Source organism: Prorops nasuta, unplaced genomic scaffold (genome assembly GCF_024137725.1).
Source record: "Prorops nasuta isolate Cenicafe-Biocafe unplaced genomic scaffold, Cenicafe_Pnas_1.2 PNAS00017, whole genome shotgun sequence".
Lineage (NCBI taxonomy): Eukaryota > Metazoa > Arthropoda > Insecta > Hymenoptera > Bethylidae > Prorops > Prorops nasuta.
Genome location: NW_027116814.1, coordinates 2,625,230 through 2,642,655, shown reverse-complemented (window position 1 = coordinate 2,642,655; position 17,426 = coordinate 2,625,230). Strand labels below are relative to the sequence as shown.

The 17,426-nt window shown below is 32.1% G+C and overlaps 3 protein-coding genes and 1 long non-coding RNA gene across 6 annotated transcripts in view; 1 reads left to right on the top strand and 3 right to left on the bottom strand.

Annotated features, from left to right (window-relative positions):
• The window catches only part of fand (Pre-mRNA-splicing factor SYF1 fand), a 34,814-nt gene extending 28,616 nt beyond the window's left edge, over window positions 1-6,198 (top strand). Inside the window, exons 1-5 of one of the 2 annotated variants that reach the window (XM_066737234.1) lie at window positions 3,015-3,103; window positions 3,219-3,505; window positions 3,567-5,457; window positions 5,553-5,943; window positions 6,035-6,198. In XM_066737234.1, the coding sequence (XP_066593331.1) occupies window positions 3,345-3,505; window positions 3,567-5,457; window positions 5,553-5,943; window positions 6,035-6,114 (2,523 nt within the window). In that variant the 5' untranslated portion in view covers window positions 3,015-3,103; window positions 3,219-3,344 and the 3' untranslated portion in view covers window positions 6,115-6,198. Of the gene's footprint in view, window positions 1-3,014; window positions 3,104-3,218; window positions 3,506-3,566; window positions 5,458-5,552; window positions 5,944-6,034 lie in introns of those variants that run through there. The other variant, XM_066737233.1, reaches the window with a different exon arrangement.
• A 583-nt stretch (window positions 6,199-6,781) lies between these two features.
• Window positions 6,782-10,843, bottom strand: Fbxo42 (F-box protein 42). 2 transcript variants are annotated; one of them, XM_066737235.1, is made up of 8 exons: window positions 10,398-10,843; window positions 9,972-10,187; window positions 9,412-9,755; window positions 8,966-9,123; window positions 8,171-8,310; window positions 7,965-8,104; window positions 7,732-7,859; window positions 6,782-7,659 (listed from the first exon to the last, which is right to left on the bottom strand). In XM_066737235.1, exons 2-8 carry the CDS (start codon window positions 10,093-10,095, stop codon window positions 7,110-7,112), a joined length of 1,584 nt encoding a protein of 527 aa, XP_066593332.1. In that variant the 5' UTR covers window positions 10,096-10,187; window positions 10,398-10,843; the 3' UTR covers window positions 6,782-7,109. The 2 variants fall into 2 exon arrangements, with proteins under 2 accessions (XP_066593332.1, XP_066593334.1); XM_066737237.1 differs by having other exon boundaries at window positions 9,972-10,170.
• Window positions 10,844-11,521: 678 nt separating this feature from the next.
• Window positions 11,522-13,294, bottom strand: LOC136779514 (putative nuclease HARBI1). Its single transcript, XM_066737136.1, has 6 exons — window positions 13,122-13,294; window positions 12,725-13,011; window positions 12,569-12,592; window positions 12,288-12,526; window positions 11,980-12,221; window positions 11,522-11,579 (listed from the first exon to the last, which is right to left on the bottom strand). Exons 1-6 carry the CDS (start codon window positions 13,292-13,294, stop codon window positions 11,522-11,524), a joined length of 1,023 nt encoding a protein of 340 aa, XP_066593233.1.
• Window positions 13,295-15,565: 2,271 nt separating this feature from the next.
• LOC136779659 (uncharacterized) lies at window positions 15,566-16,275 on the bottom strand. The gene is made up of 3 exons (XR_010823632.1): window positions 16,022-16,275; window positions 15,751-15,931; window positions 15,566-15,681 (listed from the first exon to the last, which is right to left on the bottom strand). It is a non-coding gene; the product is annotated as an uncharacterized lncRNA (long non-coding RNA).
• Between the last annotated feature and the right edge of the window lie 1,151 nt (window positions 16,276-17,426).

Here is a 17,426-nt window from a genome sequence, read left to right as displayed (position 1 = left end):
TTTCTCCCGTGGCTGGGGATTTTACTGGGGAATATCCCAGGGAAATTGTCCAGTCCGGGAGTTTGAATAGTCCGCGCTCCATCCTAGGGATTTTTCTTGTCTTGGGTTCTGAGGAAACTTCTTGGGAAGAAATTCCCTAGAATTTTGATAGGAACAAATTCCCTAGGATTCCGATAAGTTTAAGTATAGTTCGTACGGTTACTTAACTTTGTAAATATTGTAATTTATTTATTTATTGAATAAATTTTTCTCTTTGCTAACTAGCAATTGACAGTCTTATTATTGGACAAACCTGCCAGTCTTAATCCACAGGTTCTGGGCCGACATTCTGCGCTGTCTCCGACAATATATTTTGTTGTACTTTGTGGGATTTTATTTCAGATTAAATTACAGTAATGTGTTTACCATGTCACTGTGCTTAGGATGGAGCAGTGCGGATTTTCAAAATTAAAATTAAGGAATAAACTAAACATAATGTGGTTACTGTGTCATCGCTGAGGATCAATCTGTGTTAATTGAGATGAATATTAAAATAAACGAGTCAACAAATTGGGTAAATATAATAATAAATAAAGAAACTGACAGATTAGATATATAACATAACATGTAAGATGTTTTATAGTACTTTGTGGGATTTTGTTTCAGATTAGATTGTAGTAATGTATGTTTACTGTATCACTGCTGAGGACGGAGCTACGTGGATTGAACATTAAAATAAAAGGAATAGATTCACCATAATGTGGTTACAGTGTCATCCTTGTGGATCAAACTGTGTTAATTGAGATGAATGTTAAAATAAAAATGTCAACAGATTGGGTAAATACAATAATAAATAAAGAAGCCGACAGATTAGATATATAATATAACATGTAAGATATTTTACAGTACTTTGTGGGATTTTATTTAAAATTAATAAATGTAAAATAAATTTTTTTTCTTTTTACAATTGTGTCTATATTAATTACTACATGTTGCAATCTATTAAAATTAAGCCTTTGCTTTTATTAGCAAACTAATAGTTCCACATGGCAGTGATGCCAGAATCAAGCTTTTAGCAACAAAAATGAAGATAAGCGCTAGCCCGCAGCAATATAGAAAAGTTGAAGGGAAGCGATACAAACAGCTGTGCCAAGTCAGCATAGGTGTGATTTGGACTTCAGGCAACTTTGGCTTTTGAAGAAGAGCGACTACCGCTAACCATGACATTTCTACGTGTCATCCGTGTGAAGTGAAGCTGCGTTTACCCAAAAACTCAAAGCAAATAAAAATACTTTTCCTAAATTAGTTTTTAATTTTTATAAAATGCTCATATGCAGCTATTAATTATAATTAGATTTGGTAATAAATACAAAAAATGCGTTCTTATTATAACAAATAATGAGTTTAGTTATAATAAACTCAATGTATTTATTTTAATCTGTTAACAAATGCATCTTTTATTTATTATTGAGTCTTATAAGTTAATGGTTATTAAAAAAAAATTGAAAAAATTTTAAACCTCACCAAGACTCGAACCCGAGCTCACCGCATGAGAAACGGCAACCTTACCGCCTGCGCTACAGCGCTCACTTGCTGTACCAAGAGAAAAACAGGCTTTTAAAGACTGACTACAATTCTTTCATTAACTCGTCATAAATGATAAAGAATTAGCTGTAACAATAAATACATTTATCTACACAGCATTATTGCACTAAATTTATTATGTTTTTAATTTGAAGCATACATTTTGCATGCAGATACGATAGTTTAAGGATAACCATTCAGTACTCTAAATACATTAAGCTATTCATATGCTCCATTGTCATATAAATTAATTAAGTAATATTATAATATTTGTTACGCGTGTAATGGAATAATTTATGATAGTTGAGCATATGTATAGCTTAATGTATTTAGAGTACTGAATGGTTATCCTTAAATTATCATATCTTCATGCAAAATGTATGCTTCAAATTAAAAACATAATAAATTGAGTGCAATAATGCTGTGTAGATAAATGTATTTATTATGACAGCTAATTCTTGATCGTTTATGACGAGTTCATGAAAGAATTGTAGTCAGTCTTTAAAAGGCTGTTTTGCTCTTGGTGTAGCAAGCGAGCGCTGTAGCGCAGGCGGTAAAGTTTTCGTTTGGTATGCGGTGGGCTCGGCTACGAGTCTTGGTGAAGTTTAACATTTTTTTATTTTTTTGTCATTACAAGGAATTGTTTTTATTAATAACGATTAACTTATTGGACTCAATAATAAATAAAAAAAATGCATTTTTTAATAGATTAATATAAAAACATTGACTTTATTTACCTCAACTCATTTGTTATAATCAGAACGAATTTTTTGTATTTATTACCAAATCTAATTAATTAATGGCTACATTTCAGCATTTTATAAAAATTAATACCCAATTTAGGAAAATGGTTTTGATTTTATTTATTCACTTATACCATAAGTACCTCAGCTGTCACTTACTCCTTATTTCTTTATTATACTTTATTTTTCAGTATACTAACATTTGTCTTCGTTCACGTCGTTCACGGTGACAGGCCGTAAATATAATATACATATGTATGTACATAACTAGTAACGCAACTCCACCAATATCTCACTACTACTGCCCTCTGTTGAGTTAATTTCAAATTATATCCATAAAACTCTTTTCGAGACAAGTTCGCTGTTCGAGAAGGTTGCCAAGTCCGCCATCTTGAATAGTATACTACGCTCTATAGTAAGTGAATAGGGTGAGTCCGACCAAATCCTGTAAGGTAAAATTTTACAATGTAGGATTGCCAATTTGCTGTGAATTAGCCAATCAGCATACGTATTTTCGAAAAATTGGCAATCCTACATGGTAAAATTTTACCTTACAGGTTTTGGTCGGACTCACCCTAAAGGAATGCAGACAGCACAAAGTAGTATACTGCCAGCGGAAATACGTCAGTAGCCATCTTAAATGCAGAACGTAATATATCAAAAATTATATATATTATATTCACAGCCTGTCACCGTGAACGGAGGTTAGTCCATGCGTGCAGCATGTGCGCATGAAGAATAATGGAATGCTCTATTTGTTGGCTTTGCGCATCATGCATGAAACGGAACGCACCCTAGTCAGTCATTACATTGCATTACATTTTTGCGAGAGTCGTGCATAAAACCAGTCACGGACTGCCACCACGACATATCTTCGATTTCCAATAATATTTATTGATCACTCTTTTACAGGTAATAACCAATTAGAAAAAAATAACTTTTTCGAACGATTTGAAAATCCTAGATAAATTTAAAAATCCCCCCGGACGTTTCCGTAAGGTTAATAAAAGAGGTTAGTGTCCGGGGAAAAGAAGACAGATGACAACCCTAAATGAAGAGGATCTTCCTTATGAGGAGGAAATATTAAGAAATCAATATTCTGTCAAGCACTGGCAACGATACATTGATCATTTGAAAAATGTAAATAGCAATAATTTAAATATCGTTTATGAGCGAGCTTTAAAGGAATTACCTGGCAGGTAAGATATTTCTATCATATAAGATTAAGTTTTATAAAAACTAATGTATGAATTTTTATAGTTACAAGTTGTGGTACAATTATTTACTTCAGCGTGTGAGCCAGTTAAAAATGAGACGTATCGATGATCCTCTTTACGAAGATGTGAATAATGCTTTTGAGCGAGCACTAGTATTTATGCATAAAATGCCAAGAATTTGGATGGATTATTGTAGTTTAATGACAAAACAATGTTATATTACAAGAACTCGTCAAGTATTTGATAGATCCCTTAGAGCTTTGCCTATAACGCAACATCATAGGCTTTGGCCACTTTACATAGAATTTTTGAAAAAACACAATGTTTATGAAACTGCCATAAGAGTTTTTAGAAGATATCTAAAATTAGCACCTGAGGATACAGAAGAATATTTAGAATATCTGATATCCATAGAAAGACTTGATGAAGCTGCTCTTAAACTGGCACAAATAGTTAATCAAGATGACTTTGTTTCAAAACATGGCAAATCCAACCATCAATTGTGGAATGAATTGTGTGACCTAATTTCAAAGAATCCTTCAAAAATTAAATCATTGAACGTTGATGCAATAATCAGGGGTGGCTTAAGGAGATATACTGATCAGTTGGGCCCATTATGGAATTCCTTAGCAGATTATTATGTTCGTAGTGGTCTCTTTGAACGAGCACGGGATATATATGAGGAAGCAATTCAGACAGTGACTACTGTCCGTGATTTTACTCAGGTATTTGATGCTTATGCACAATTTGAAGAGCTAAGTTTAAGCAAACGGATGGAAGAAGCTTCAATCAATCCAACGGAAGATGATGATATAGATCTGGAGCTCAGATTGGCTCGTTTTGAGAACCTTATGGAAAGGAGACTATTATTATTGAACTCAGTTTTACTTCGGCAAAATCCACATAATGTTCAAGAATGGCACAAAAGGGTTATGCTGTATGAAGGTAGACCTCATGAGATTATCAATACTTATACAGAAGCAGTTCAAACTGTGCAGCCACAACTTGCAGTTGGAAAATTGCACACCCTCTGGGTAGCATTTGGTAAATTTTACGAAGAGAACGGTCAAATTGCTGATGCGCGAGTTGTATTTGAAAAAGCCACCCATGTTCCGTACACGAAAGTTGATGATTTGGCTTCAGTCTGGTGCGAATGGGCTGAGATGGAAATTCGACACGGTAATTGTAAAGAGGCTTTAAAGTTGATGCATAGAGCGTCTGCAATGCCTTTGCGTAAAGTTGCATACCATGACGAGTCAGAAACTGTACAGATGCGTTTATATAAATCATTGAAAGTGTGGTCGATGTATGCCGACCTCGAGGAAAGTTTTGGAACGTTCAAGACCTGCAAAGCAGTCTATGATAAAATCATCGATCTGAAGATAGCCACACCGCAGATTATAATTAATTATGGTCTATTCCTTGAAGAGAACAATTATTTTGAAGAGGCATTTAGGGCTTACGAGAAGGGAATAGCATTGTTCAAATGGCCAAACGTCTATGATATCTGGAATACGTATCTCACAAAATTTTTAAAAAGATATGGAGGTACTAAGCTAGAGCGTACGCGAGATTTATTTGAGCAATGTTTAGAGCACTGTCCTCAAAAATTTGCAAAGCCGCTATATTTGTTATACGCAAAATTGGAGGAGGAGCATGGCTTAGCGAGACACGCTATGTCAGTTTACGAGCGTGCGATAAACGCTATTCTTCCTGAAGAAAAATTTGACATGTTCAACATATATATAAAGAAAGCAGCGGATATTTACGGAGTGCCAAAAACCAGGCAAATCTATGAGAAAGCAATCGAAGTACTTAACGATGAAAATACTAGAGAGATGTGTCTGAGATTTGCTGAAATGGAAACTAAACTAGGCGAGATTGATAGAGCAAGGCTTATTTATGCACACTGTAGTCAAATATGTGACCCCAGGGTAAGCATACATAAAATTTATATCCCTCTCCCACCACCCTCTTATTCATTAATAAATAAAATATAAACAAATTTATCAAGTTTTTATTCTGCTAGGTTACATCTACTTTTTGGCAAGTATGGAAAGAGTTTGAAGTCAGACATGGAAATGAAGACACGATGCGTGAAATGTTAAGGATTAAGCGCAGCGTTCAAGCAATGTATAATACTCAGGTTAATATGATGTCGGCACAAATGTTAAACAATGCCTCATCAAGCCAGCAGTCAGACGACGTACCAATCGATGCAATGCGCTTATTAGAAAGCAGAGCAACATCGGCAAATAATTTACGTACTTCTGACTTGAGGGAACGGGAGACTGTATTTGTACGTGGTACAACAGAGAAAGACGGCAAAGCTGAGTCCCGTGTTAATAACCCAGATGAAATTGATATAGACATGAATGAGGATGATAATGATGAAGAGAACGAGGTGGAGATGGAGGAAGGTCAGCAATTTCACTCTAAAATCATTTATTCTTTTCCTGTTTATCCATTAAATTTACCTTTCCTTTCATAAAATTCTTTTTTGCTTTTTAGATATTCCCATCGTCAAACAGAGTATTCCTCTTCAAGTATTCGGAAGTTTAAAGAAAGACAACGAGGACGATGATGAGTAATATTACAAATAATTAACATTTTTTAATTAAATTTGTATATAAATATATTTTAAATTATCAAATAAAAATCATTTACATTGACAAGAGTTTTTATTCTTAATTTCAGCAATCACTGAAACAATGATTCCAATTGAAGCAATAGTTAATTTTAACAGACTTGGTAGTTTTCCAACTAGATACCTTCTGTACTACAGTCAAAAATATTTTAAATATGAAATCAACAAAATTCTACTTCATAATTGAATAAATAAAGCTAAAGTACCAAATAATAGTTTAAACAATATAAAAAATATATTTCACTTTCATATTTGTAGCTTAATTTTTTTCAAAAATTTTTTCATTTTCATTCATTTTTTTTTGTCAGAAACTTCTTAACCGTTAAAATATATTCTACAAATTTTTCTAATTGATTTTTTAATTATCTACAGAAGCAAAAATAACATTACTTTTCTTTATATAATAAATCATCTTTTTCTGAAATCAGATTTGGAAGCACGTTAATCACTATTTTTTAAAATCGAATTGATGAATTTGTTGAATATAATTTAATGGTCAAAATGGTTTATAAAAAATAAAATAGAATAATAAATACAATTTTTTTAAAAGAAACATTAAGTTGAAAAAGAAATTAAAAAAATACAGGCAATAAAATGACGTTCAAAGCAAATAAAAAAGTGAACTATTTCTTCTTTACATTATTGTGTTTGAACTATTATTTGAAATATCAGGATTATTTGTTTTTTTTGTATCTAAAACATGACTAAAATTAGTACAACAGATATCTAATTAAAGAACTATCTTCATAACTGTATAATTATGAGATTAATTCTTATTATATAATTGTATAATCTAAAAATGACACGCAATTATATATTATGGATCACTTAATAATTTTACGTCAACAGAACTATAATAATAACATCTTTTCTCCTTAGTCATTGCATTTACAGTAATTGATATACGCATTGTAAAAGCAAACTCGTTTAGTTTTTAATCTAAATAACATATCGTGGTGGAGTAATAAAATGTAGATCATTGTACACTTCTGAGTCATCAATATCGGGCTGACCCTGAATTGTAGCTTGTTCCTTTCGAATGCCACCGAAAACTATCAATTCCCCTCTACCGACAACGAGTGAGTACAATACTCTTTCGTCGGGTCCTGTTTGTTTATTACATTTGAGGGGAATCCAAGTGGCGCTACATTCTTCGTACAGCATTTTACTAATGTCTAGCACAAATATGGACAGAGTATTTTCAGATTGTTTCACTGTTCTCGATAAATGCTTCCGCTTTTGAATCTTCTCTTCCATTTTACGAAGGGACTCCAACTGTCGCTGTCTATTGGCGGTTGCTCCGCTAGTCTGAGTTCGCTCTTCTCGAAAAGCAGCCATCGAGAAATTATTATCATTTGCCAATGGAATAGTCTTCATTGCAGACAGGCCATTCTGTGAAAGCATATCTTTTTCTTTTGGCGGTAACCTTGGTAAAGTCCCATGCCTACCATTCACATTTTCATCTTTTTCAGTTTCAACGTATTTATGCCTGTGAAAATGAATCCATTAATAACACCTTTTGTTTTATCCATCTCTTTCTTTCTAAATGAAGGATAAATACCTTTCTCTAGAATTATTCCTGAGAGATGATGAAGTTCTTTGACAGATAACTTTTGACAGAGATATGCTCATATCATTTGATTTTGCTTGTCTTTTATTTTTGCTTAATACAATAATATAATTTCCTACCTAAAGATTTGTTACATTTTATAAATTAAATGTTTTTAAAAATAATCATTAAAATTTTGGTAATAGTATTTTAATGAAGAAAAAAATATATTTGTTTATATATACTTTGCAGGCTTGATTGCCCCAAACACGCGTTGGTGCGCTTTCTGTACGTTTCATATTTACTTCTTTCCAAATCCAAATGGGACCTTCCATATTTAAAAGCCACGCATCATTCATGGGAACATTCGGTCCGGTCCAGCCTCCTAATTAAAATATATTTTTGAAAATCGCTTTCGATTCGTCTATCTTTCAATAAAAGTAGAGCTTACCTAAGATTAATAAATATTTATCTCCGAGTGGTATTTGAGACTGGCCATAGCGCGGGTGGGGCTTAACGTTTGAAGTAGCTTGTTTGTGCCAGCAATATGTGCTTAAATTTAAGCACCAGACGTCGTTGACCACTTCAAAACTAATTTATAACATACAATTTTCATTGTGTGAAGGATAACACCAGGACATAAAAAAAAAGTTGCTGGAAATACAAATTCACATTTTTTTGTATTTTGATCTGTTGAACACAAATCTAGTGCTAGATTAGTGAAGTCACCTTAAACCTTTGTGGAAACCATAAAAAACAATTTTATAAATCAACAAAAATATACTAAACTTGTTTTGATATTTGAAACATTTTTTTTCTTTGAAAGATGAGCAAAACGAATTTTTAAACATTTCAATACTTCTACAAAAGGTCTGTCTTCATATTAACATCCCACCTACTTTGGTATATTTTTCTATTTCTCTTACATTATAGTGAAACTGTTACCTTGCTTTTTTCTGTAATTACTCAAATTAGTTTTGAAAGAGTTAGAAACCAGCTTCGCAAGTCTTTCAAAGAAAAAACAGGTTAGAAAAGTAAACAAAAATTCAGTATATATTTGTTGATTTACAGATTTTACTTTCTGCGATTTCCTAAAATATTATAAGGGATGGTGTTAATTTTGAGACCAAATTTATGCTCAATGAACAAAAATATATAACAAATGTGTATTTGCATTCTCTGGTTAGAAATATTTTTCTATGCTAATATAATTAATAAATTGCAATTATATAGTATTTCTTGTTACCTATAGCCGTTGCAGATACCTCCAAATACTACCATAATATTTCCATGAACAGATGCTGAATGTGCAGAGATAGGTGGTGGCGTCTCTAAAGTATTGATAGATGTCCATTTACTAGTCTCAATAGAATAGACGTGAACTTCATTAAATAATTTCCATTGCTGAAAATTGAAATAGAATTTAATATATATAATATACAGGGTCTGCCAGATAAAACCATCCAGACCATAGATGTAAAGTTGTTTATTTTTGTACCCTAGAAGAAATATCAATATTTTCTGTACATCCTTCTTGAATATAAATTGAAAATCATATACTTCAAAGAAGTCTTATATAAAAAATTAATATTTTGTATGGTTATGAAGATAAATAAAGCTATAACTATAATCTGGGTTATTTTATCTGATAGACTCAAAAAAGTTAGATATATCTTAGGAAAATTGCATTACTTGATGTAATGGATATGGAGAAGGATGAGACCAGCCGCCAAATAATATAAGTTTTTTTTTATATCTTAACATAGTTGCACATGCTTTTGGAGATGGATAACTTCCCATTGTAATTAATCTAACCCATGTTCTACTATCCAAATCTAGTCTCCATAAATCATTGAAAGTTGTACATGTAGCTGTACATCCACCAAATACATACATTGAATTTTTATAAGTACAAGCAGAATGTGAATGTCTTTTACTGATTGTTGGTACCCAGTCAGTATGTGAACATGAATTCCAAAACAGTGTACCAAATGCAATTGACTTTTGGAAATGAGCCTGATTGTGCTCAATAACATCTGTTATTAATTACAAAAATTAAAAACAAAGACTAATAAATGTTGATGATTAAAACTATATTTCTTTTAGCTACACTTTCTGTTAATTTCTGTAAATTAATCCTTATTTTTTACAATAGGTGATACCATAAAAATGATGAAAAGTACAGCTAAAAGAATCCTTAAGTTAAGAAAAAGTAAACCAGCTTATATTAATAATTACGACTATATACATACTTCTTGTAGCTCTACACCATCTTTTGGACACAAGCTTACAATCTTCAAGAGCCTTGTATGGTGGTATTAAACTTAAAATATACTCCAATAGCTCATCAGGTAAATCATCCATCTTACACTGCATTTTTTGTTAATATCGATATAGAGGAATTAATTACTAGAAGATGAGAGAGAGAGAGAAAGCTTCTGCTCCAAACATCTAATTAATAGGATATCCTGGGTTAATCAATATTAAATTATATTAAAATTCAGTTTTCACTACCTACACTTTTTTAATTATTATGAAAACTACAGAAAGTATAGGTAACAAAAATAGAGCTTAAATAAATAAAAAATAAAACAATCAACACTGAATGAAACATTATAAAAGAACTAAAATCTTCATAGTTTTTATAAAGAAAAAACAGATAATTCAAAATTTCTCACCGTTCCTTTCTCTCCAAACCTAGTCATTATTAAACGTAAAAACAATTAAATATATTGTCGACAATCAATTAATTTAATTTCATATGTGTACAATAATTATCACTACAGAAGTAAGAGAGATAAACAACAATTTCTTTTCTTTCTATATCCCTAGAATAGATTTCACCTTTAGCCTCTTTGAATGATCTTCCAATTAGGTTTAATGTGTTATGAAATAGAGTGCTAATGAGGTGTTAAAGAGTATTTAGATTATTTTGGATATCCAGTACGATAACCTTTTGGGTGATAGACTAGCTTTAGCAACTTATTTATGTGAAATATCAAAATTTTAGTCTGGCTGTGTAGTGTGTAGTTATATGAACTACAGTGTCTCAGTGCTGGGAATGCTGGGATCATGCTGGCATTCTGTAACTTCCCACTTCCCACTTCCCAGCGATGATTGTCGGTATCGCTAAGGGCCGGTGTAACAATCCAATTCAGGCAAGTCTCATGTACAACCAAGCGAACAAAAATCTGAGCACGTCAATTTGGGTTGGCAGCAGTGATTATAAGGTCTAATGACGTCATTTTTCATAGAATCAGATTTTTGTAAAATGGATTGTACATGAAAATTTTGACAAGTCTAATTATCCACATATTTATGTTATAAATATTAGTGTAAATGAAAGAATGTGTTAATGTGTTATTATGATTCAATGTGTATTTCTGAATCGCTACTAAACGTATTGGAACTAATTGATAAAGAAATGTATTATTTAAATTAAATAAACTGTAAAGCTATACATATATATATATATATTAATTAAAATAAAAATATTAACAGTATTTGATTGGACAAATTTTTTTATTCAATTTTTAGTGAAATAAAAAGGTACTGATAATCTTACAATAATAGCAATAAATATTGCATCATTCAAAACATAATTTCATTTATAAAAGTTTGGCATTTAGAAACCAAAAATCGATTTTAATATAAGTCGCTTCAGATTTTAATAACTGCCCTTTCACAGAGAACACTAAAAGACAGACAATTCTTCTGATACCAGGTCACTTTAATATTCTCATTAAAAACATTCTCCAGCTCAGCATTGATATTTTGCCTATGGGTAAGAGCTTCAATCAGCCTATCTCTGTTTGATTTTAGCTTTTGTGCATGGATACCTTCTATCACTTATCATATACCTGAAAAAGTTTAGACCTTAATCATTCAGAAATTATAGAATTTTTAATTTATTTGTCTTACCGCCAATTCCAACAGCAATGTTTGGAATCAGTTAATCCTTTTAAAGATTTACCTTTCTTGCACTATTCTTTACAATGCTGGTGAATATGGGTTTCCAATGACATTAACAAAAAGTAAAGAAGTACTAAGCCATTGGACCCGCTGGACTAGTTGTTGAACGCAGCCTTTATGCCCGCGTTGCCAGTTCTTAATTTGTAGTTGGCTGTCGACGGCAAAATTTAAATTCTATTTACAATATTTACATGAAACACATTTGAATGTCTTATATTAATTTGTAATAATGAGATACATTATTAAACTTGTAAGATTGACTATAATTTATAATAATGTATACTTTACCTAGAAAAATAATTGTCAATTAAGTATTGACGGTCATTTTCAGTTGGATCCGCATAAATCTGATCGATATTTAGGTAATTTTGCATGTTACCTTTATCAGCCGGTTTGCTATCACGACGAATAATATTGTATAAAACGGCAGTCGCAATTATAACATTTATGGTGCTTTGAGGCTTTCTAAAGCGCGAACCGATGGTAAGCACTGGAAACAAGCGACCCCATACTCCAAAGCACCTCTCTACCTAAAACGCATACCATTTTCAAACGGAAAAATAAAATTTTTGTTACATTTATTAGTTAATACTTACCATACAACGTGTTCTAATGTGTGCCTCATTATATAGTATTTCTGCCGGTGTTGTCGGGTTAGCCAGTGGAGTTAACAAATACCGGTGATTACGGTAGCCGCGGTCGGCCAAGATAATTCCATTATTTAACTCCATGTCATCGAAGCGTTGCTTCAATCGACTATGATCAAAAATAGTAGAATCGTGGGTTGACCCCGGCCACCTGGCAACGATATCCATTATCTGTAAGTCACTGTTCACTAAACATTGTACATTAATGCTAAAAAATCATTTTCTATTACGCCATATTTCAGCATCCTCTCCTCCTAAAAATAAATTGAATAAATAAATCTGAAATAATTTTTAATTAAATGATTATTATTTATAAGAAAGCTTTGTGAAGCAAATCTGAAATAATTTATTCGGTTTAAAAATTAAATATGGCAGAAATAATTTACCATTTGATTTTATGCGTACATGCACGCAATCAATTGCTCCGATTACCCGAATCATTCCAGAAACTAAAAAATTATTTTTGACAGTTTTCAGCATTCCAAATTCGGTTCGGGGTAGTCTTATGTATCTCTGAAATAAATTTGCTATCTCTGATGATACACGATGAATAATAATTTGTGCCATTTTTTTGCTAATTCCGGAGAAATCAGCAATCATAATTAAAAAAGAACCTGTCGCGTAATATCGCATCGCAGCTAGCAGTTGTATTACGGGTGGGACAGCGTTATTTCTGAAAATATATAATAAATATAGATATACTTAATATTATATTAATCTATAAATCGACTACCTATTTTTATGTATGAATAATATTTAATTATAAAAACTCATCTGAAGCACCTGTCTCTTTGGATTATTTTTGCCTCGATTTGCAACAACACTTCTTTAAACTGTACTTTATTCAACCGAAAACGTATACGAAATTCTTCATCATTAAAATATAATAGACCATTATTTCGTATATTAACACGTTTTCGCCTTGGTCTACGTTGAATATGTTGCTCCTCGGCCATATATAATTTCTATTTATCAACTTCTCTGATGATTATGGATAATTATCTCAAAGGAATGCGAAGTTAGGCATGCTAAATGTGCAAAAGAATTCTTGTATCATTTGTCAAGTTCAAAAGACAACCTCTTCTGCCTTCGCTGTATTGCACGATTAACCATGGACAAAGATATTGAAAATAGGGATATCTTTTTATCAATAATTGAAAAATATTTCAATATTATCGAAAATAAAAAGACCAATGGCGTATCACTCTTGGATAAAGAAAAAGCATGGAGAAAAATTAAAATTGAGGTTGCTGAAAAAATTGGTGGAAAATGGGATAACTTGGTACATAAAAATACGTGGAAAAATATAAAAGCGAGGGCTAAGAAATACAAAGGGGCTAGAAGAAGTGAACTTTATAAAACAGGTAATATACTATAAATATATATATTTAAGTAAACACCAGGTTTTAATAAAAAAAAAAAACGAAAGATTAAACTTAATTAATAACGTTTAGGAGGTGGAAAATCTAAAGCCCCTGTCGAAGACAGTTTTTTGGAAAAAGTATGCGCTTTACTAGGAAAAACTGCAGAAGGCATTATCCACAGTAGAGACTGTGACTCTTTTCCCTCAATCTCATCTACAGTAGTGCTAGACGGGAGAATAGCTAAGACGGTAGAAGAAATTATAACGGAAGATGAGGAGAACATAGACGATCCTCAACCAATTTTCGATGTAGGTTCTTTTTATTTATACCTTTACGTAATAGCAAAATTGCATTAATAGGAATCTATACCTCTCTTAAATTATAGGCCCTGTTAGAAACAGATGAAATTGCCACTTGGACCCACAACCAGGGCACGAAAATTTTAAAAAATAATATAAATCCATCATTACAAGCTGTGATGCAGAACAGTGCAGCTGCATTAGCTGAAGAGAGAGAGAGCGACAATACTACTGATAAAAATATTGGATCGCAGTATAAATTGCTAATCGATAAGAAAATTGAGTTAGAACAAAAAAAAATTATATATTATAATAAAAAAATAGAAATAGCAGAGGAAAAACTAAAGCAATTGAAGGAAATGAGGTATAATTAATTCAAATCTTAGGATAAAAGTTTAAACAAAAATCATTTAATAAAGCAAGCTGTATTCTTTTCAGAGTTTAGAGTTACGGCGTGAAAAAAAAATGAAATTATTTCAATATTTATCGTTGTTATTTGTAAGATTATCAGTACCTTTTTATTTGAATAAAAACTGAATAAAAAACATTTGTCCAATCAAATACTGTTAATATTTTTATTTTAATTAATATATATATATATATATATATATATATATGTATAGCTTTACAGTTTATTTAATTTAAATAATACATTTCTTTATCAATTAGTTACAATACGTTTAGTAGCGATTCAGAAATACACATTGAATCATAATAACACATTAACACATTCTTTCATTTACACTAATATTTATAACATAAATATGTGGGTAATTAGACTTGTCAAAATTTTCATGTACTATCCATTTTACAAAAATCTGATTCTATGAAAAATGACGTCATTAGACCTTATAATCACTGCTGCCAACCCAAATTGACGTGCTCAGATTTTTGTTCGCTTGGTTGTACACTGACATTCATCGAATCTGCTCGTGAAGAATGGCCTACTAGATTTGTAACTAGCTGGACAGCTTCAGGTCTCTAGTTCTCACCAAAGCGTAAAACGTCACGGTGACGTCAGATGACGTCACGATGACGTATAGGAGTCGTGGTGGGGAGAATAAGGAGAATCTGGTAAATTGCATATACTCGAGTGTAGCGGTTGATCGTCTTACTTTTGTCAAAAGTATATCATCTCGGGATAAAATGGTATAGTAAGAATTTTCTTCTTTCTCTGTCTAATAGCATAAGAGTGAGAGAGAAAGACATATGATACCCCATGTGCCCATTGATTCTGCTCGAGCACGTTTTTGGTATAGTGATAGGAATTTTGGTATACTGATAGAAGCGGTAATAATATAGTAATCAAACGACAGATCAATAAAAAGAAGAGGGCATATTCCAATGAGTGAAGTGTCAAAATGTGCAACTTAACCTCTGTAATTTGTATTAATTTATTAAAATAACTTGTAAGTGATGAACTTTTAATAAAATCATATTAAGTGTTATAAATTTGTATAAAAAATATGTATTTTAGTTTTAACCTATTATTGTGTAACATATGGTGTATAAAAATAACTGAAAATATATATTTTAAATTAAATTTATGTTGTTGATATTTTGTCAAGAATAACACATCATTAACTTTTATATTAATAATAAGGAGCTATATTCTTGAGTCGTAAAGTCCATTGGAGCTTGCAAGTCAACTATGGATCCCAAGCTTACAGCAATAAGATTCTACGAATAAAGAAGATGCAATTCATTATTAAAATAGATAATCGTTAACTCAGATTTTTTTGCAGAAACCTAATATCAATAGTGACAAGCTTTCGTATCTATTTCCAATTGATGATGCTGGAAGAGAACCTCTGAGAGCTCCTGACAGCTCAACTGCCACAGGTCCAAGAAACAGCTATTTACGTAAATCTGTCCAGTGTCATGCAATACATTATCCAGAAGCCATTCTGCTATTATCCAGCTAATGTTTCTACGCAATATAATTAATTTCTTATTAATTTTCAAATATACTAAATATGTAAAGAAGAAAAAGCCAATATATTAAAATCCATTTACTTACACTACATCTCATTACGTAACCATGAGTGAATATTGTTGAATGGTGACAGAACAGTTTATAGTTGCAGAATCAGAATACATTCCTGTTGTGGGTAATGTTGCTGGGTCCTTTTGTTCTTTCGCAGTATCCAAAAGCAGCAAATTTGCAATGATTTTACAATTATAGCCTATATTCGAAGAAAACTTTAATACTTAAACTTAAATTGAAGAATATTCAAATGATTAATAGTAACTCCTTACGGATTAAGATATCTTGCATTATTTTCAATTTCTGCTACCAGTGCATATAGGCAAATTCAGTGGTAAATTGTTATTCTCATCACTTAGAGCTTGTTAATCCTGTAAGTTACGTAGCACTTTAAAGTGGGCAAACAAATCCTTACGCTGCATTATATTAGTCTTCTCTTCCTTCGCTAACTTTTGAAAATTCATATATTACTGTTATCCACGAGTATATTTACCCAGTGGCTGAAAAATATTAGAAAGAGTATGAAAATTCATTCTTAAAAGTAAGCATAAATTATTTCCATATTCATAAAGTTATACATACCTATTCTATTATTTAGCTGGATGTTAGCTGCCACGAAGACATCCATATGCAATGTGCCTGCCCTCCTTCCTTTTTATTCCAGTGTATTATCCTAATAGTTTGCTGCAGGACAGTCTTAAGTCAGAAATAGATTGAAGTGTGATAATTCGGTTCTACTTTCTCTTTACCCTGGCCTACCATGAGGAGATACTCTTTTTTATCTTGATTTTTCATAACGTAAATGATAAATAATTATTCCTGAAATAAAAACGTGCACACACACATATATATATATATATATATTATTGTCTTTTCAGATTATATACTGTATTTTTTATCTTATATAATTTATTTTTTTTTTCTTTTTTTCAGTACTCCGAAAATTGATTTACGTTAAATAATATTGGTGGCCCTGAAAAGGGCCGATTTTTGGATCCAACACGTGGCAGAGCACATTCCTTTTTTATACCATGCAATCCGATCCATCTAAAAAAATACCCATTCGAAACCAACAACAGTAAAGCTCATTCAATAATCCGTCCAGTAGCCATTCCGCTCGATCACTTGATTAAGTCGATTAGGTATCGAGTTAGTCAAGTTAGCTAAGAACTCTGGGTCAGACCTAAGGCCTTCCCAGATATTCTTCGCTTGATCGAGAATCGCTGCCCTCGTCCTCGCGCCTGGCTCTATCCATCGTCTGGACATCAATGCCCAGACGTTCTCAATTAAATTGAGATCCGGTGATCGAGCGGGCCAATCCACCACTTCCAACTCCGGGTGTCGCGCAAACCACGCTCGCGTTTCGCGTGAGGTATGGATCGCTGAATTGTCCTGCACAAATCGGATCACCGGTACTTCATCCGCGGGATATACATTA